The 20,728-nt window shown below is 45.9% G+C and overlaps 1 protein-coding gene across 1 annotated transcript in view; it reads left to right on the top strand.

Annotated features, from left to right (window-relative positions):
• The window catches only part of SLC39A8 (solute carrier family 39 member 8), a 104,451-nt gene extending 84,057 nt beyond the window's left edge, over positions 1 to 20,394 (top strand). Inside the window, exons 6-8 of the mRNA XM_075336831.1 lie at positions 2,815 to 3,019; positions 10,502 to 10,686; positions 19,661 to 20,394. Of these exons, the coding sequence (XP_075192946.1) occupies positions 2,815 to 3,019; positions 10,502 to 10,686; positions 19,661 to 19,810 (540 nt within the window). The 3' untranslated portion in view covers positions 19,811 to 20,394. The remainder of the gene's footprint in view (positions 1 to 2,814; positions 3,020 to 10,501; positions 10,687 to 19,660) is intronic.
• The last annotated feature ends 334 nt before the right edge of the window (positions 20,395 to 20,728 follow it).

Here is a 20,728-nt window from a genome sequence, read left to right on the forward strand (position 1 = left end):
GAATAGATCACTGCACCTGACGATGGCGTGTAGATCCCACTTGTTTTTCCTGGGCCATGGCACTTGCCCGGGTGCGCTGGTGCTGACGCCGGCCCTGTTCTCATGGGTGGCAAAAAAAAAGTATTTTAGGTTATGTACACTGGCTCCTAGCTGTTTTGTTTCCTGTGGATAAAAATTACATTTCTGGGGCTGGTATTTTATCAGGAAAGTAGCTATAAGACGTCCATACTTGTTTAAGTATGAGTAAAATGGACCTGGTTTAATTAGTGATTTTGTTCAGAGATTTATGAGATTTTCATCAATATCATCACAGTTTGGTTAAATCTTCATCAGTTTTTCTCAGATTAGAGAAAAAAAGTTTCTCCACTTTCTATCTTACAGTCCGTGAAAGCAGTCAGTGCTTGGGTAGCACCTGACTGTTGTCCAACTTTTCACAAGCCCATAGACATGTATTGCTGATTTTAATTGGGATAAATATTGGTCATGTCCCGGTAAATTTTGCATCGGAAGCTTGGTCTGCAAAAAATAAATTGGACATGAGAACAGCTTTTTAAATTATAATAGATACAGTCAGAGCCAGAAATATTTGGACAGTGACACAAGTTTTGTTATTTTAGCTGTTTACAAAAACATGTTCAGAAATACAATTATATATATATATAATATGGGCTGAAAGTGCACACTCCCAGCTGCAATATGAGAGTTTTCACATCCAAATCGGAGAAAGGGTTTAGGAATCATAGCTCTGTAATGCATAGCCTCCTCTTTTTCAAGGGACCAAAAGTAATTGGACAAGGGACTCTAAGGGCTGCAATTAACTCTGAAGGCGTCTCCCTCGTTAACCTGTAATCAATGAAGTAGTTAAAAGGTCTGGGGTTGATTACAGGTGTGTGGTTTTCATTTGGAAGCTGTTGCTGTGACCAGACAACATGCGGTCTAAGGAACTCTCAATTGAGGTGAAGCAGAACATCCTGAGGCTGAAAAAAAAGAAAAAATCCATCAGAGAGATAGCAGACATGCTTGGAGTAGCAAAATCAACAGTCGGGTACATTCTGAGAAAAAAGGAATTGACTGGTGAGCTTGGGAACTCAAAAAGGCCTGGGCGTCCACGGATGACAACAGTGGTGGATGATCGCCGCATACTTTCTTTGATGAAGAAGAACCCGTTCACAACATCAACTGAAGTCCAGAACACTCTCAGTAAAGTAGGTGTATCTGTCTCTAAGTCAACAGTAAAGAGAAGACTCCATGAAAGTAAATACAAAGGGTTCACATCTAGATGCAAACCATTCATCAATTCCAAAAATAGACAGGCCAGAGTTAAATTTGCTGAAAAACACCTCATAAAGCTAGCTCAGTTCTGGAAAAGTATTCTATGGACAGATGAGACAAAGATCAACCTGTACCAGAATGATGGGAAGAAAAAAGTTTGGAGAAGAAAGGGAACGGCACATGATCCAAGGCACACCACATCCTCTGTAAAACATGGTGGAGGCAACGTGATGGCATGGGCATGCATGGCTTTCAATGGCACTGGGTCACTTGTGTTTATTGATGACATAACAGCAGACAAGAGTAGCCGGATGAATTCTGAAGTGTACCGGGATATACTTTCAGCCCAGATTCAGCCAAATGCCGCAAAGTTGATCGGACGGCGCTTCATAGTACAGATGGACAATGACCCCAAGCATACAGCCAAAGCTACCCAGGAGTTCATGAGTGCAAAAAAGTGGAACATTCTGCAATGGCCAAGTCAATCACCAGATCTTAACCCAATTGAGCATGCATTTCACTTGCTCAAATCCAGACTTAAGACGGAAAAACCCACAAACAAGCAAGACCTGAAGGCTGCGGCTGTAAAGGCCTGGCAAAGCATTAAGAAGGAGGAAACCCAGCATTTGGTGATGTCCATGGGTTCCAGACTTAAGGCAGTGATTGCCTCCAAAGGATTCGCAACAAAATATTGAAAATAAAAATATTTTGTTTGGGTTTGGTTTATTTGTCCAATTACTTTTGACCTCCTAAAATGTGGAGTGTTTGTAAAGAAATGTGTACAATTCCTACAATTTCTATCAGATATTTTTGTTCAAACCTTCAAATTAAACGTTACAATCTGCACTTGAATTCTGTTGTAGAGGTTTCATTTCAAATCCAATGTGGTGGCATGCAGAGCCCAACTCGCGAAAATTGTGTCACTGTCCAAATACTTCTGGACCTAACTGTATGAGTTCTGTCCATGAAAAACACAGGTAGAACTTATAAAACATCTGAATGAGCCATTTGTTGTTGACTAGTAGCCATTGCACATGGGACTTTGTACCTTAGGGTGCCCAAAGGCCCTTCTGCCACAAATGAAGACATTATCAAGTTACACCTGGATTTCATTATATTCCATTCATAAAATATGGCATATAGAGAGAATCCGTGGGTCCGGTATCACTCCGTAACATCCTGTAACTAGGCATAAGGACTCTTTCACACATCAGTATTTAGCATCAGTGTTTCATCAGTATTTGGATGTCAAAACCAGGAGTGTCTCCAAAACACAGAACAGGTGTCAATCTTTCAATTATAGTTCTTTCCTGTAAGTTCCACTTCTGCTTTTGGCATCCAAATACTGACGAAACACTGATGCAAAATACGGACGTGTGAAAGAGGCCTAAAATGGTGTTGGGTTTTACCTAGAGCATCCCTTTAATACCACTGACTTCTTACATTACAGGTCTTTCTGATTAACCATTCTTACAAGGAAGCTACAGGATAAATCACGTCTACTGACATTTACCCTCTCTTTCACATTACCATGTGTTACAGGACTCAGAAGGGACAAATTGCTGCAAAGTAAGGAAATGGACACCACTGAAGGACATTGGCACACTGGCATGGATGATTACGCTGAGCGATGGCCTGCATAACTTAATTGATGGGATGGCTATTGGAGCTTCGTTTACCCTGTCCCCTTTGCAGGGGCTGAGCACATCTATTGCAATTCTGTGTGAAGAATTTCCACATGAATTTGGTAAGAAGTGTAATGTTCTAGTCACCAGAACAACAATAATAATAATACATCTAAATAGCATATTGTACGGTGGAGTAGAAACATCTCGCTCATTTTTGTAAGGTGTAAATAATTACATTTTAATTATCATTTTATAATTCTAATTAAAAAGCATTCCTATATTCAAAGCCAGAATAACTCGATAAGTCATATTTATTAATTTATTTTCTGTGGGGTCTAAATTTAAAGGGAGGATGCCTTGGTAATATTGGCTCTATGTGCAGTCATTAGTCTATTTCCATTTTGCTGTTTATTATTGTGATTGAGGTTTCTAAAACTTGTGAATAGCAGGTATATTTTTTACAGAAATCTCTATTACTGAAGATCAGTGACATTTATCTGAATGGAGTTGCTTTGGCAGCAAGTTCCATTCAAACAAATGGGAAGGTCACAAAAATTTCAGCTTCACTTTTTACCTTTTTTTTTAAAGCACTATTCCAACAATTTGGTTTTGCACCACCTTAGTGCTGCTTTAAATATAAATCCCCTGCCCCCTGTCTGACCTTCCGGCAGCTTCCTCTTCTATCACTCCAGTTTGCCTCCGGTGATTTGTCATCTAATTTGTGACCTGCCGACTGCTTCAGTGTTTCATAGAGCAGCTGGAGGTCACAACTCGATACAAGTCTATGAGAGCCTCGTTCTGTGCTCGTTCAGGCTCTCATAGAGATGCATTGGGAGCTTGTGATGTAACTTCTTCCTTTTGGCTAGTCAGAAGGTAAGGTCACAAGATGGCTTCGCAGACTGGAGGGCTCTCGATAATAGGTGAAGTTGGTGGAAGGTGAAAATAAAACAGGGGTTGGGGGACTTAGATTTAAAGCACCACTCCAGAGCTGAAAAAACTAACTCTGGAGTGGTGCTTTAAGTTGGGACATGCTACCCATGTAGTTTGTCTTTCATTTCACAAAATGACATGTTGGAAGATAGTTGAGTATCTCAACTGCTGGCGTGTTGCATTCTGAAGGGCACAACTGGCGGAAGTGAATGGGCTATGTGAGGTAGCGTGGTCGGCTGCACGGCAGAAGACACGGGATCCAGGCACCAATGGTCACAGCACACGGTTTATTACACAAACCAAAAGTCCAACAACAATATACATGTGCTCCCCGGGCAGACACTCAGGGAGTTGTGTTCACTCCCTCACACTAAGGCCCCACGCCCATGTTCCTGTTTCCTTTTAACCCTCCTTTAGCCTGCAGGGAAACAGCATAAACCCTGGAGTGGAGTTGCTTTCTATGCATGGAGTGAGCACAACCGGGGCGAGACGTACCGGCCGTCATAGATAACCCCGGTCACAGTCTCACACACCCCCCCCCTCAGTTCAAGCGAGCGGGGTTGAACTCCCGCCATCAAACACAGGCCACGGGACAAGGCATCGGCGTTACCCTGCAACCTACCGGCCCCGTGTTCAACCGTAAACCAGAAGTTCTGCAGAGAAAGGAACCACCGGGTAACCCGGGCATTCCGTTCCTTGGCGGACCTCATCCAGACCAGTGGAGAGTGATCCGTCACCAAGCGAAACTGCCGTCCCAGCAGGTAATAGCGTAGGGACTCCAAGGCCCACTTGATCGCCAGGCACTCCTTCTCCACTACGCTATAATTCCGCTCGAGAGGGGTGAGCTTCCTACTTAAGAAGGTGACGGGGTGTTCCTCCCCCTGAACCACCTGAGACAGCACTGCCCCCAGGCCGACCTCAGAGGCGTCAGTCTGTACTATGAACTCCTTCCGGAAATCAGGGTTGACAAGAACGGGCTGTCCGCACAGGACCCCCTTCAGGGCCCGGAAGGAGTCCTCAGCCTGCGGAGTCCAGTGCACCATGACGGACTTCTTGCCTTTGAGAAGGTCCGTCAAGGGGGCTGATAGTCCCGCAAAATCTTTTACAAACCTCCTGTAGTACCCAACGATACCCAGGAAGGCCCTAACTTGCTTCGTGGTCAGGGGTCTAGGCCACTTCTGGATCGCCTCAACTTTGTTAATTTGGGGCTTAATCACTCCTTGGCCTATTACGTAGCCCAAGTAGCGGGCTTCTGTGAGCCCCAACGCACATTTCTTGGGATTGGCTGTCAATCCGGCTGTTCGGAGCGCGTTCACCACCGCTTGTACCTGTTCCAAGTGGGTCTGCCACTCAGAGCTGTAAATAATGATGCCATCCAGGTACGCTGATGCATACGCCTGGTGGGGTTCCAGCACCAAGTCCATCAACCTCTGGAACGTGGCCGGAGTGCCATGTAACCCAAAAGGCAAGACAACATAGTGGAAGAGACCCTCCGGCGTAACAAAAGCGGTTTTCTCCTTGGCGGACTCCATCAGTGGCACCTGCCAGTACCCCTTGGTCAGGTCGAGCGTGGTGAAATATCGCGCCTGTCCCAGTCTATCAATCAGCTCATCCACCCGGGGCATGGGGTAGAGATCGAACTTGGATATTTCGTTCAATCTCCGAAAGTCATTGCAGAACCTTAAGGAGCCATCGGGTTTTGGTATTAGGACAATGGGACTAGCCCATTCACTCCGGGATTTTTTGATGACCCCCAGGCGTAGCATTGTCTTTACTTCCTCTGATATGGCTTGTCGTCGAGCCTCCGGTACCCGGTATGGCTTCAGGCGTACCTTCAGGTGAGGCTCGGTGACAATGTCATGTCGTATCAGACTGGTCCTACCAGGCAGCTCGGAGAAGACATCGGGGTTCTGCTGAACCAGCCGTCTGGCCTCTCGCCTCTGTTGCTTGGTGAGGGCTTCTCCAATCCTTACTTCCGGTTCGTCCTCTCCAGAGGTCGCTGGAGCCGGGTTTGAACAACCCGAAGAGGAGGGAGATGGGGATAAATCAACCATCAGGCTTTCCCGTTCCTGCCAAGGTTTTAACAGGTTGACATGGTATATTTGTTCAGGTTTCCGCCTACCGGGCTGCAATACCTTATAGTTGACCACTCCGATTCTTTCCTTTATCTCGTAGGGGCCTTGCCACTGAGCCAGGAATTTACTCTCCGCCGTGGGGATCAATACCAACACCCGATCCCCGGGTTTAAAGGTCCGCACGGTGGCTTGTCTATTGTAGCGGCCGCTTTGCGCGGCCTGAGCCTCCTGTAAATGCTCCTTCACAATTGGCATGACCGCGCTTATGCGGTTCTGCATTCCTAAAATGTGTTCAATCACACTTTTATGGGGGGTGGGCTCCTGCTCCCATGTTTCCTTTGCCAGGTCCAACAATCCCCGGGGATGTCGCCCGTATAACAACTCAAAAGGCGAAAACCCCGTGGATGCCTGTGGCACCTCTCGGATGGCAAACATCAAATAGGGAAGCATCATATCCCAGTCTTTCCCGTCTTTGGAAATCACCCTTTTGAGCATGGTTTTCAGGGTTTTATTGAATCGTTCCACTAAACCGTCCGTCTGAGGATGATACACAGACGTACGCAACTGCTTGATCTGGAGTAGCCGGCATAGCTCTTTGGTCACTTTAGACATGAATGGGGTCCCCTGATCCGTAAGGATCTCCTTGGGCAACCCCACCCGGCAGAACACAGCAAACAACTCCCGAGCTATAAGCTTCGCTGCAGTATGTCTGAGAGGTATCGCCTCTGGATATCGGGTGGCATAGTCAACGATCACTAGGATGTGTTGGTGCCCTCGAGCGGACTTTACGAGGGGCCCCACCAGATCCATCCCTATCCGTTCAAAAGGGACTTCTATAATGGGTAAGGGTACCAACGGACTGCGAAAATGGGCCAGGGGTGCGGTAAGCTGACACTCCGGGCAGGTTTCGCAGAACCGTTTTACCTCCCCAAAGACCCCGGGCCAATAGAACCTTTGCAATATTTGCTCCTGCGTTTTCTTGACCCCTAGGTGGCCACTCATCAGGTGTTTATGAGCCAAGTCGAGGACCCGCCGGCGATATGGCCGGGGCACCACCAACTGCTCTACCCCCACGCCCCGTATTTCATCTACCCGGTAGAGTAAATCCTTTTTAAGATCGAAATGGGGGTACCTTTCCTGGGCACCGGGCAGCTGTGCCACCCCGTCAACCACTGTACCCGACTCCGGGCATGTATTATTGTAGGGTCCTGGAGTTGGGCTGTCCCAAACGTATCCGGGGATGCCTCCAACTCCGGGATGGGCTCGACCATCTCAGCCTCTCCTGCCAAAACCTCTAGGGGCGACCTATCGGGTTCACATTCTGTCCCTATCATGGGGACCCCTACGGCAGGCGTCCCGGATTCGGGATTGTCGGGCTCAGGTCCCGGACTGTCCAATATCTGAGGGGACTTAGGAGGCCCCTTCCATAAAGTCCAAAAATAGGGCAGATCCCTTCCTAGGATCACATCATAGGGAAGAGTGTTAATAAGTCTCACCTCATGTTGCACCTGACCGCAGGGTGCTGTGATGGTGACAATCCCCGTGGGATAGTCTCGGCAGTCCCCATGTATGCAAACCACCCCCACGATACGTCCTGTGGCTTTTACTTCAGCCCTTAGGGTTGATCGCACCAGGGTCACTAAGCTTCCGGAATCCAACAAGCCTGTAACCGGACATCCATTCACCTGTATTTGGCACAAGTGGGGCTCAGTCTCCGGGGAGACAAGGTCAGCGGTACACACCACCTGAGCATACATTGAACCCCGCCGGGTAACCCCACAATCCATGGGCTCCGTGGTGAGTGGACACTGGGCTTCCATATGTCCCACCCGCTGGCACCGCCAACATCTAATAGGGAAGGAAACCCCCTTGACGAGTTGTCGTTTAGGGTACATAGCCTTCCGGACCTCAGGGACGGCGGGCGCGGCCTCGGATGGGACGGTAGCGGTCTCCCGCACCGGTGTCAGCGGTGGGTCCTTGACTCTAGGCTTTGAGGGGCCGGACCGACGGGCGGTACGCAAAGTCTCAGTGTCCCGTATCAAGTCCTGCGTAGCCACATGCCGCTCCACCAGGCATACTAATTGGTCCAGGGTACTTGGGTCGCCCTGTCCTACCCACCGTTGAATGGTGACGGGTAAAGTGCGCACAAAGTGATCAACTACTACCCTTTCCACCATTTGCGCTGGGCTCAGAGTGTCAGGCTGCAACCACTTCTTTACCAGATGCAACAAGTCATAGGCTTGGGAGCGTACTGGTTTGGCTTCCTCATAGAACCACTGATTTACCCGCTGAGCCCGTACATAGGTATTCACCCCCAACCGAGCAAGTATTTCGGCTTTCAGGGTCGCATATTCTATGGCGTCCTCGGTACAGAGGTCCAGGTACGCTTTTTGGGGCTCCCCCGTCAGATAGGGCGACAATACCTCAGCCCACTGGGGGGTCGGCAGCTTTTCCCGCTCGGCCACCCGCTCAAACACCGCCAGGAACGCTTCCACATCATCCCCCGGGGTCATCTTTTGCAACACTTGTCTCACCACTTTCCGGACGCTGCCGTCATCACCTGGTTCCAGGGTTGTTGCTGCCGGTCCGGCACGGATTGACTTGGCCAGGAGAACCATCTGTTCTTGGTGCCTTTTTTCCTGCAATTGCAAGGATTGCTGCTGACGTTCCAACGACCGGAGCAGGTGTGCATTGGTCTGTTGCTGCTGTTCATTAGCCTGTTGTTGCTGTGCATTAGCCTGTTGTTGCTGTGCATTAGCCTGTTGTTGCTGTGCATTAGCCTGAGCCAGTTGCTTTAGTATGTCCTCCATGGCGTCACCGGGTTTGGGGTGTAGAATAGCCGCTCGAATCCAGGACATGTGCTACCGGGTCACCAGGGATGGATGCTACACCTCACCGGGCTGGCATGCCCGCATTCTCCACCATCTGTGAGGTAGCGTGGTCGGCTGCACGGCAGAAGACACGGGATCCAGGCACCAATGGTCACAGCACACGGTTTATTACACAAACCAAAAGTCCAACAACAATATACATGTGCTCCCCGGGCAGACACTCAGGGAGTTGTGTTCACTCCCTCACACTAAGGCCCCACGCCCATGTTCCTGTTTCCTTTTAAGCCTCCTTTAGCCTGCAGGGAAACAGCATAAACCCTGGAGTGGAGTTGCTTTCTATGCATGGAGTGAGCACAACCGGGGCGAGACGTACCGGCCGTCATAGATAACCCCGGTCACAGTCTCACAGCTACCTTATTATCCTCTTCAAGATCCCTGGGAACTAACTATGCTATGCTTCTCACCTGATCATTGTTGACTGATTAGGACTAAAGGCTGGATAGTCAATAATTTTAAGGCCGAGGTGAGATGAGCGAGAGCTATTGACAGTCTGCTCAAACTCTGCTGCCCGCTTTAGAAGAATGTCATTCTACTGTACTCCAATTATCTTGAATGCGAGAATTGGAGCAAGGTGCAGAGAAGGAGAGATTAATTTCTCCATCTTCTCCACTGTGTCTTGGCGTATATTGCACTGCACTCAGATGTCATTAGTGCAGTCCAATTTTTCATATGCACCAATAGACTTGTGTGGGTGCGCATGATTCGAGACTCGCTGCCAATCACAGCACACTGCATTTTTTTTGGTCAGTTCAATTAAAGCTGAGGAAAAAAACCCATATCTGATCTGCATCATTGACTTAGGGCGGCTTTGCACGTTGCAACATCGCACGTGCGATGTCGGTGGGGTCAAATCGAAAGTGACGCACATCCGGTGTCACTTTCGACATTGTAGTGTGTAAATCCTAGATGATACGATTAACGAGCGCAAAAGCGCGTTATCGAATCATCGGTGTAGGCTCCGACTTTTTCAAAACTACGCTGCCGCGACAGGTACGATGTTGTTCCTCGTTCCTGCGGCAGCATACATCGCTGTGTGTGAAGCCGCAGGAGCGAGGAACATCACCTTACCTGCTGCCGGCGGCTATACGGAAGGAAGAAGGTGGACGGGATGTTTACATCCTGCTCATCTCCGCCCCTCCGCTTTGATTGGCCGCCTGCCGTGTGATGTCGCTCTGACGTTGTACGAACTGCCCCCTTAGGAAGGAGGCGGTTCGCCGGCCAAAGCGACGTCGCAGGACAGGTGAGTGCATGTGAAGCTGGCGTAGCGATAATGTTCGCTACACCAGGAATCACAAGATATCGCTGCTGCGACGGGGGCGGGGACTATCGCGTGCGACATTGCAGCATCGGCTTGCGATGTCGCAACGTGCAAAGCCCGCCTTAGAGTGCAATATGGGATTTTCTCACATGGCACTCCTCCATATTATACACCAGTGTAAGCGTACCCTAAAGTAGGGGAGCACAGATTTTTTTTGCCTTATGAAGTATATTCACTTGAATCTATTGATTTGGGGTATTTGTCTATATGTGTGATTCAGTAAGATAATAATAACAACAACAACAACAACGACGATAATAATCTCAATAATAACAACATTTTTCAATATATACATACACATATACTCATCATGTGATGATATCAAAGTATACACAATATATGATCTATGTGTACTATATCTTACCTATTACATGTTCTGGTTTTCAGGTGATTTTGCGATCTTGCTAAGTTCTGGAATGAGTATTCCCCAGGCATTATTCTTCAACTTTGCTTCAGCATGTTCATGTTACCTTGGAATGATAATTGGGATTGTAATAGGTAACAACTTTGAACCAAGTATCATCTTTGCAATCGCTGGAGGAATGTTTCTGTATATAGGACTGGCAGATATGGTAAGATGCAAAGTATCTTAATAGTTTAGAGGGGTTGTCCGCTACTTTAATATTGATGACCTACAATGCCTTGATAAAGTATTCACACCCTGTGAACTTTTCCACATTGTTTCATGTTACACTCACAAACTTAAAGAAGTTGTCTGACATAAACTCCAACATTTTTTTTACGCTAATCTGTGCTGTAGTGTCATCTAAAACATCCCTACTTTTTTTTTTATTGTTTCTGACTTTTGTTCCTTTTGAATTATCACTTTATTCTCTGCAGACACTTTGTTTTCCTGCAGCTCAAGCAAACTTGACTTTTTCCTTTCCTTGGTTGCCAAACCTCACAGTCAGAGCTGGCACCACCCATCCTCACTGTCCAGCCCCGCCCTCTGCATACTTATTGGCTGTCAGTATTCTGCTCAGCACTGATCGCTCCAGCATTGGAAATACAAATCAGTGATACTACCTCTCATCTGTGACAGCACAATCACCTCGCATCTTACCCACAATGGTGACAGATTTTAGTCTATTTCTAGTGTTTTTCCTTTCTCTTTTAATCAATAAAAGCAAGGAGAAATTATCCCAGCAAAGTCTATGAAAATCGTGACTTGCTGTGCCCACGTTGCTTCTTGTTCAATTGCTTTTTTTGTTGCTGAAAAAAGAAGCAACATTTCAATTGTTTTAGCATTTCTTCCTGCTATTTTCCCCAATTGACTTCAATGGAGTCAGTGAAAAATTCAGGAAAAAACACATTTGTAATGTGGCGCCCTGGACTAGCCAGGCAGCCACAGACAAAACACACACACCACCCCACCCCCGGACAGTTACATTAGTCAGACACAAAACCCTTGTTGCCTCCCTCCAGGGTCTGATGTCCACACCAGGTGGGGCGGAGTCAGGCGGTTGGCCCCACCCACTGAGGAGTTCACAGGCCTGGAGGCCAGGAGGTGGAAGTGAGAGGAGTAAACACTTGAAGTGTCTGGGTCGGAGCCCAGGCACTGACAGAAAGGTTGGCAGATGGTGGTGGCCGTCTGCAGGAGTTAGTGGAACTCCGTAGAGCCGTAAGGACCGGGGCTGGGTGGTGGCCCACCGGTACCGGACCGGGGAACGGAGTGAAGCTAAGCACACCCAGGCAGGGCCATCAGACCCCGACCAGGATTGGAGCCACTGTCAATAGTCAAATCCGAATGTGACAGGAACCCCCGGGGTTCCCTAACATCCAAGTCCCGATTGAAGGCAATCGCTAACACCGTGAGGATACACAGCCATCGCCAATGGCTAGAAATCCAAGGGCCAGCGCCTGCGGGCAAAACGGGCGCCTCCGGTATCTATACACCGGGGAGCGGACTACCATTGGGAAGCCATTGGAGTCACAGTACACAAAGGTGCAGGGAGAGACAGCCACCATCACCTGTCCGGGGAGAGACACAGCAGTCGGCTGCGGGACCCGTCCATCCAGCCGTTTGGTTTACCGGAGACTTTGTGCATCTCTTGCTGAGTGAGTACACCCGTGCCATCCGGCACCACGCCACGTTGTCCCGGCAACCCTGCACCTCACCAACCCTGCCTCCCCATCACACCACCGGGCCCCGGGACCACCAACCCCTACCCACGCAGCTGCGCCGGACCCGAGCGTTAGCGAGCACCGCGCCCCGCCACCCGCGACAGTAATGCCCATGTTGCTTTTTTGTGTGCTTTTTTATTTGATTTTTGATGTCACCTATAATAAACATAAGTGATCCTAATCGGCAAAAATCGGAAAAAATAGTATGATCTTTGGCTGGATCGGACATCTGATCATTTACCGCAAAACATCTTGCCAAGTAGCAGTATAAATTATCGGAAAATGGCGAAAAACATCCTTTCCCTGCCCATTACAGCCATGTCACGTATTGGCATGGCTGTGATTGGCCACTATAAAAGAAAGATTTAAAAAAAAAAAAAGGAAGCAAAAGGGTTAAAGCAGGCGGCACTGCAGCATTACTTCCGGGCCCGACAATTATCTCTAATAAATATTCACTGCTCTCCCCGCCCACTGGCGTATCTGATTGGCTGCAGTCAGACCCAGCTCCCAGACAGCGTCTGTTGATTTGTTGGAATCATAGGCTCTGTCTCAGGGTCTATATCATGGTATAACAAAAATAAATAAATAAAACATTTGGCGAAGGAACTCCCCCTGCTCCCCCCATATTGATACCAGCACAGATAAAGATGGCTACAGGCTGCAGCTCAGCTGTGCGATTATCTTTGTTGTGTATCAAAATAAGAGGAACTGCATTCTGCTTTTCTTTTTTAAATTATTTAAATAAATAATTAAAAAACAAAAAAAAAAAAACAGCATGTGGTCTGGTCCCCCTAATTGCAGCAGAGAGTCAGCCGCAATTGGTTAGTGACGGTCACAGCTGGACATTCACGTGTGAGCACAGGTAACCTGAGTGACGTCACAAGGTGAATCCCGTTCATGCCGCCAAATCACGGGGGTTTCCTGCAGATCAACCGGCATGAATGTCACTGGGGTTCCCTGCACCTAGACCTCACGGGCTTTACTTTGCTGGAGGGAAGTCCGGTCTGTGAGGTGATCCTTAGCTCAGTAAGCCTGGCTCATTATGGTGATGAGCCAGGGTTACTATGGCAGCATTCGGGCCCCTGTGATCACTGTCCAGGGACCCGATCGTTAGGAAGAGGTAAGAGATCACTCTCCCTGCCTTCTGACTGCTGCCATTGCACTGATCGCAGCATTCAGGAGGTTAAATTGCCGGGACCGGTGCAAGCACAGCTCTAGGCAGTGAGAGCTGAGTCCCGGCTGTAAGATCATCTGGAGACCTGGCGGCAATCACGGGGGTACAACGCCTGAACCCCCGAGATTGCCATGACAAAAAATACCATGAAACAAAGCATGTGAAAAAGCATGAAAAAAAACATTAAAAAACACATGGAAAGAAGCAAGAAATAGAAAGCACAAAAGCATGAAAAAAGCATTTTGTCAGCAGCTTTTTTCTTGCCAAGACATACGGTACTTTCTTTGTGCTGAAAAAAATGTACCGTGGGCACATAGCCTTATAGATAAATGAATACTTTATAATACTCTATCAAAATATAAAATAAAGTAATCTCATCAGATCATAATGAGCATAACAAGAGAAAAAATCCAAACACCAGAATTGCAGTTTTTCGGCTGCCACAACAACACAAAAAAGTAATAACAGGTGATCAAAAGCCAAAACACAATATATACCTCAAAATAATATCAGTAAAATAATTAGTTCGGGGTGCAAAAACCAAGCCCTCACACAGCTCCATATCCCAAAAATTGAAAACGTTACGGAAAGTCATGACATAAGCAAGATTTTTGAATTTTTTTCACCACTTAAATAAAACAAAACTGATGCATGATTGGTATCTACGTAAGAGTACTGACCTGTACAATCATATTGTCAGTTTTATGGTAAAATGAAATCTGGAAATAAGAAGCCCCAAAAAAGCTGCAGAATTTCACTTTTTTGCTATTTTGCCACACTTAGATATTTTTTCATGCTTATCAGTACACTATATGATAAAATTGATAGTGTAATTTAAAAGTACACCTCATTCCACAAAAAACAAGCCCACACATGGCTATAGCTACATAAAAATAAAAAAGTTATGGCTCTTGGAAGAAGGGAAGGAAAAAACAAAAGCACAAAAACAAACAAAATTGACCTGTCCTTAAGGGATTAAGATGTCTATTGTAGGTCACATCTTGGGGTCATATATACTTATGTCATCAGTTAACAGTAACCTGTCACCAGGTTTTTCCCTTATGAGATGCGGGCCGCACCTGTGATGCCCTGTCCTATCAGGTCATCACAGGGTATTGTGCAATCTGCCCTTCTGTGCAATATCCACCTCCTCCTTGGTTACGGGTCTCTAACCTTTGGTGTTGCCAAGAACAGCTAATCAAAATCCTAGGAACACTCTGCGCCACACCCACCAGACACACCAGTGGACGGCCTGAGTGGAATAGGGTTGCCCACTTGGAGGGTTGGAAAAGGGGGGTCAGGAGTGTCAGGAGACAGTGATTGTGAAGTAGCTCTCAGAGAGAGAGGAGGTTAAGAGATGGGCTCTTTGGAACTACTACAGTGCTGGCCAAAAGTATTGGCACCCCTGCAATTCTATCAGATAATACTCAGTTTCTTCTTGAAAATGATTGCAATCACAAATTCTTTGGTATCATTATCATTTATATTTTCTTCAATGGAAAAAAAAAATTGTCATAAAGCCAAATTGGATATAATTCCACACCAAACATAAAAAAGGGGGTGGACAAAAGTATTGGCACTGTTTGAAAAATCATGTGATGCTTCTCTAATTTGTGTAATTAACAGCAGCTGTAACTTACCTGTGGCACCTAACAGGTGTTGGTAATAACTAAATCACACTTGCAACCAGTTGACATGGATTAAAGTTGACTCAACCTCTGTCCTGTGTCCTTGTGTGTACCACATTGAGCATGGAGAAAAGAAAGAAGACCAAAGAACTGTCTGAGGACATGAGAATCCAAATTGTGAGGAAGCATGAGCAATCTCAAGGCTACAAGTACATCTCCAAAGACCTGAAAGTTCCTGTGTCTACAGTGCGCAGTGTCATCAAGAAGTTTAAAACCCATGGCACTGTGGCTTACCTCCCTAGATGTGGAAGGAAAAGAAAAATTGACGAGAGATTTCAACGCAAGATTGTGCGGATGGTCGATAAAGAACCTCGACTAACATCCAAACAAGTTCAAGCTGCCCTGCAGTCCGAGGGTACAACAGTGTCAACCCGTACTATCCGTCGGCGTCTGAATGAAAAGGGACTGTATGGTAGGATACCCAGGAAGACCCCAATTCTTACCCTGAGACATAAAAAAGCCAGGCTGGAGTTTGCCAAAACTTACCTGAGAAAGCCTAAAACGTTTTGCAAGAATGTTCTCTGGTCAGATGAGACAAAAGTAAAGCTTTTTGGGAAAAGTCATCAACATAGAGTTTACAGGAAAAAAAAAAGAGGCATTCAAAGAAAAGAACACGGTCCCTACAGTCAAACATGGCGGAGGTTCCCTGATGTTTTGTGGTTGCTTTGCTGCCTCTGGCACTGGACTGCTTGACCGTGTGCATGGCGTTATGAAGTCTGCAGACTACCAACAAATTTTGCAGCATAATGTAGGGCCCAGTGTGAGAAAGCTGGGTCTTCCAGCAGGACAATGACCCAAAACACACTTCAAAAAGCACTAGAAAATGGTTTGATAGAAGGCACTGGAGACTACTAAAGTGGCCAGTGATGAGTCCAGACCTGAATCCCATAGAACACCTGTGGAGAGATCTCAAAATGGCAGTTTGGAGAAGGCACCCTTCAAATCTCAGGGACCTGGAGCAGTTTGCCAAAGAAGAATGGTGTAAAATTCCAGCAGAGCATTGTAAGAAACTCATTGATGGTTACCGGAAGCAGTTGTTTGCAGTTATTTTGACTAAAGGTTGTGCAACCAAGTATTAGGCTAAGGGTGTCAATACTTTTGACTGGCTCATTTTTGGAGTTTTGTGTGAAATGATCAATGATTTGATTTTTGTTTCATTCTCTTTTGTGTTTTTTCATTGCAAGCAAAATAAATGAAGATAATAATACCAAAGAATTTGTGATTACAATCATTTTCAAGAAGAAACTGAATATTATCTGACAGAATTGCAGGGGTGCCAAAACTTTTGGCCAGCACTGTAGGTAGCAGACGTTGGTCTGGGCCTGGTAGGAGCTTGACCCTGGTCGCAGGGGATCGTGACAGGGGGCACGGACTGTCGAGGAGGACAGCCAGTGGCCTTGTGCCATTAACGGGCAGGGGCCAGGGCACGACAGGGTACTTGGACCCTAGGTCAGGGAGTAGCTTCAGGCGTCCTGACAATTTACCCAACGAGGATGGAGCCATCAAGATCCATTCTCCACCTGCTCCAAAATCAGGGTACTAGCGCAACGAGGGGGATAGGACTTTCCAATACACGGTCCAGAAATACCAAGTGTGAACCCTGAGAGCAAGATCCCTCAGTTAGCCGCACTAGGGAGCGGGACTCAATTAGTTTAAGACTAAAGGGACCAACTAGAAGACAAGGTGCCATGGAGAAAGGTCACAGACTAACAGGCAACACCAACAGAAACGGGATCCAGGCGTGCTCCCCCTCAGCGGCAGCGGTATCCAGAACTTTGGTTTACTACAGTTGTCGGTGTCAGCGTTATTGGACTTAGTGAGTATGCAAGTGACCCTTACCGTCCCAATGGCACATCCAAATTACCATCACCGAGTCCCGGGGCATTCCCCCTACCCGTGGAGGGGTTAAACACTTAGCTGCCCACACCATCGCCACCGGGTACTCCCAATCGCAGCGGTGGTTCTCCATCTTACCATGCACCACGGGTGGTGTCACGAACCTTCCACACCATCCCCTGTACATAACCCCCTTTGTTTGAGGAGCCGCACGACCCCCGGGTACGGAGCCCTGTCGAGCCACCGCGGATCCGGATTCGAACAGCCCGGCTGCTGATGTGGGGGCGACACACACCAGTGAGACCTTATATGCAGCATTCTAGAATACTGTAAATAAGTGCTCAGGCCTCTCTGTAGAACGTAAAAAACACCTTTAATATTCTCACCGGCGGGGCGATCTTTTCCAATGGGCGATGCTACTCTCGGTACAGCACCTCTGCATTTTGTGTGATCGCCGTCCTTCCCAGTCCCATGTGGATGACGCATCCTACGTCTTCCACACAAAGGCCTCCATTGCACTCCTGTGCATGCGCACTTTGATCTGCCCTACTGAGGGCAGTTCAAAGTATTGTAGTGCACATGCATGGGTGGTCTTTGTCCTTTCCTTGTGGCTGTGCATTACAGTACTTTGCTCTGACCTAAGCAGAGCGGATCAAAGTGAGCATGTGCAGGAGCGCAATGAAGGCCTCTGTGTGGTAGGGAGTAAAAAAAGTAAAAAACAATACTTGGAAAACTCTTATATCCTAGGAATGGCCCTAGAAATCTGGGACAGGTGTACTTGAAGAAAGCAAGAAAACCCAGTGTTACATATTACTAATAACAATCTAGAGGAAATGCACACTACTTGCCACTCTGGCAATGGCACTCATGTGCGCACGTTGCTTTTTACCTGCTTTTTTGCTGCTTTTTCTTCTGCGCTGTTTAATGCCAAAATGGATGTGTTCTTCTATTCAAGCAAAGTCTATGGGAATTTGGGTTTCTTGTTCACACTATGTTGTTCAAAATGCTGCCTTTTTGAGGCAGAACTTTGGTCAAAAACTCAGCTTTTCAAAGAAGCAACATGTCAATTGTTTTTGCCATTTGGGTTTTGCACTGCAAAGCTGAGTTTTTGACCAAAGTTCTGCCACAAAAAGGCAGCATTTTGAACAACATAGTGTGAACAAGAAACCCAAATTCCCATAGACTTTGCTTGAATAGAAGAACACATCCATTTTGGCATTAAACAGCGCAGAAGAAAAAGCAGCAAAAAAGCAGGTAAAAAGCAGGTAAAAAGCAACGTGCGCACATACCCTAAAGTGTTATATGAAGCATAGATTCCTGTCTGCACAGTTTCTCATAGAAGCAGGAATGGCTATTGGGACTTGATCTTCTTAATTAAAGAATGTCATAAATTTAAAGCACTAGTGGCATTTTTTTGATCAGACCCTTAAAGTCTTACATATTGTTTTCATAGGTAAAAATGTTGATGGATTTTAGGCAAGGGTTACATGCAGCAGACTGTAGAGTTGATTCATTACAATTGGAAAGATACACTACAAAAAGTCTGCATGTAGCTCCATAACTAGATGATTGCATACACATAAAGAGGTTTTTCCATGAACAAAGTCCAATTTAATCAATAGATCTTGGAATAAAATTTAAGTTCTACAATTGGATGTGTTAAAAAAATATTTCTTGTGCTGTGATAATCTAAGGCTACTTTCACACATCAGTTTTTTTCCATCAGGTACAATCCGGAAAAAACGGGTAAAACGGATCCGGTACCGCATCCGTTTTATCCCCATAGATTTGCATTGTTACCGGATTGTACCTGATGGCTTTGCGTTGTATCCGTGTTTTTCCGGCTGTGGCAAAATTAGTTAAAGCGGCGGCTGGAGGCAACGTAGCTTGCAACGTTTTTTTGTCCGGCAAAAAAAACCGCATCGCGCTGCATCCGGCTGCTGCGGCGCATTTTTCAATGCATGCATATGGACGCCGGATGCGGCGCGATGCGGAAAAAAATGCATCCAGCCGCCGCATGCGTTTTTTCCACTGTGCATGCTCAGTAGCGTGCCGTAACCGGAAAAAACCGGACGGGCCGCATGTAAAAACTTATGCAAAGGATGCGGTGTTTTCGCCGCATCCGTTGCATAGGTTTCACAGCCGGATTGAGCCACACTGCTCAAACCGTATGTGTGAAAGTAGCCTAAGTTACAAGAGAAAAAGTTTGTGTACCGTGTTAGCCAGTTGAAATGATTGATTGTTCTCAGTGAGAGATAATCTTATCAATGTGTCCCTGCTATGTACTGTGTAATGGCTGTGTCTGACCGTACAGGGACATGGTCTGACCATACCACATCGCCTGGGCCAGGGAGGAAGTGAAAAAGTATACAGACGGGACAGCATGGCATCACAGCTGATTCTTTCTGTGAGGAAAAGCTTTTTTACATGCTTTATCTCATCAGCTGTGATGCCATGCTGTCCTGTCTACACTCTCTCATTTATTTTTCTCCAGCCCAGGATCTGTGGTATGATCAGACACGGCCATTACACAACATAGCAGGGGCACATTTATAAGATTATCTCAGCACAGGAACATTTTTTAACATATCCAATTGTGGAACTTTTTTTTTATTCCAAGATCTTTTATTTGAAATTTACTTTGTTCATGGAACAACCTCATTAAGGTGAGACATTTTTAGAAGAATAACCTTATTTATATATTTCTTTTCTTTTGTCTTCTAGTTTCCAGAAATGAATGAAATGCTCAAAGATAAGATTAAAGGGAGAAAAACAGACATGATCTATTTTGTCATTCAGAATGCAGGTCTGCTCACCGGATTTGCCATCATTCTGTTAATCACCCTGTATGCAGGAGAAATCAAACTAGCATAATGTTGATTGATGTAATGGCTGGAAATACTGAGGAAGATTTAATGCAAAGATGCTTTAATGGCCTTTACCTTCTCTTTCTTCAAACCTCAAGAAGTGATGACGAATGATCAATGTTTATGCACACTTGGATTACAAAGAAAAAATCCAAAAAACTTTGAGTAAAGAACAAACTGCTGCTACTTTATGAGAAGCAAATATTTATATGTATATTTATTGAATGCACCAGGCATTACCTGTACAGTGTTATAGTGAGCCCACGGTGTTACAATATATGACACATATACAGTACTGGCAGCTTATGCCCCTTCATTTCATGTGCTTTTGGAAATTGATAGAATCAAGTAATGCGCTCACGTCCAAATCACATCCAAAGAATTGTGTTTTTTTTACTAAAAAATGTTTTTGTATCTTGATCAATACTTTTATTTCTGTCTTTTGTTACCAACTTTTAGTATTTTTTTGCTTGGTTGCACTTAAAAGCAATAGGACTAGTGAAGGGCTGTGGGATATCACTGGGATATCTCAATGTGTAAAACGTTAAAGTGGGTACTCCATCAAAAGAATATTTTTTATATATGTTTATATGCAAGCATGATAAATAAATTGTTATAAATGTATCATTTGTAGTCTTTCATTTTGATATAGTTTGAGAATGACATGAATATATTATGTGAGTTGATATGTTTGAATTTTTTAATACTTAAACTTGACAGCAAATGGCAAAGTTCTCCCCAAAATTTAGTTTGCGTCGAAAAAATTCGGCATGACTTGCAAGTACTTCAGTTGCTTTGAAAGATGTGAATAGGACCCTCGTATGGCTGTATCCAACCCCTTTCAAGCTCTTTAAAAGGGGTGGTCTGAAATACAAATTAATTTTAAGCCTAAATCCCTATCCATTTAATGCCATAATATAAACTA

Source organism: Anomaloglossus baeobatrachus, chromosome 1 (assembly GCF_048569485.1).
Source record: "Anomaloglossus baeobatrachus isolate aAnoBae1 chromosome 1, aAnoBae1.hap1, whole genome shotgun sequence".
Taxonomy (NCBI): Eukaryota; Metazoa; Chordata; class Amphibia; order Anura; family Aromobatidae; genus Anomaloglossus; species Anomaloglossus baeobatrachus.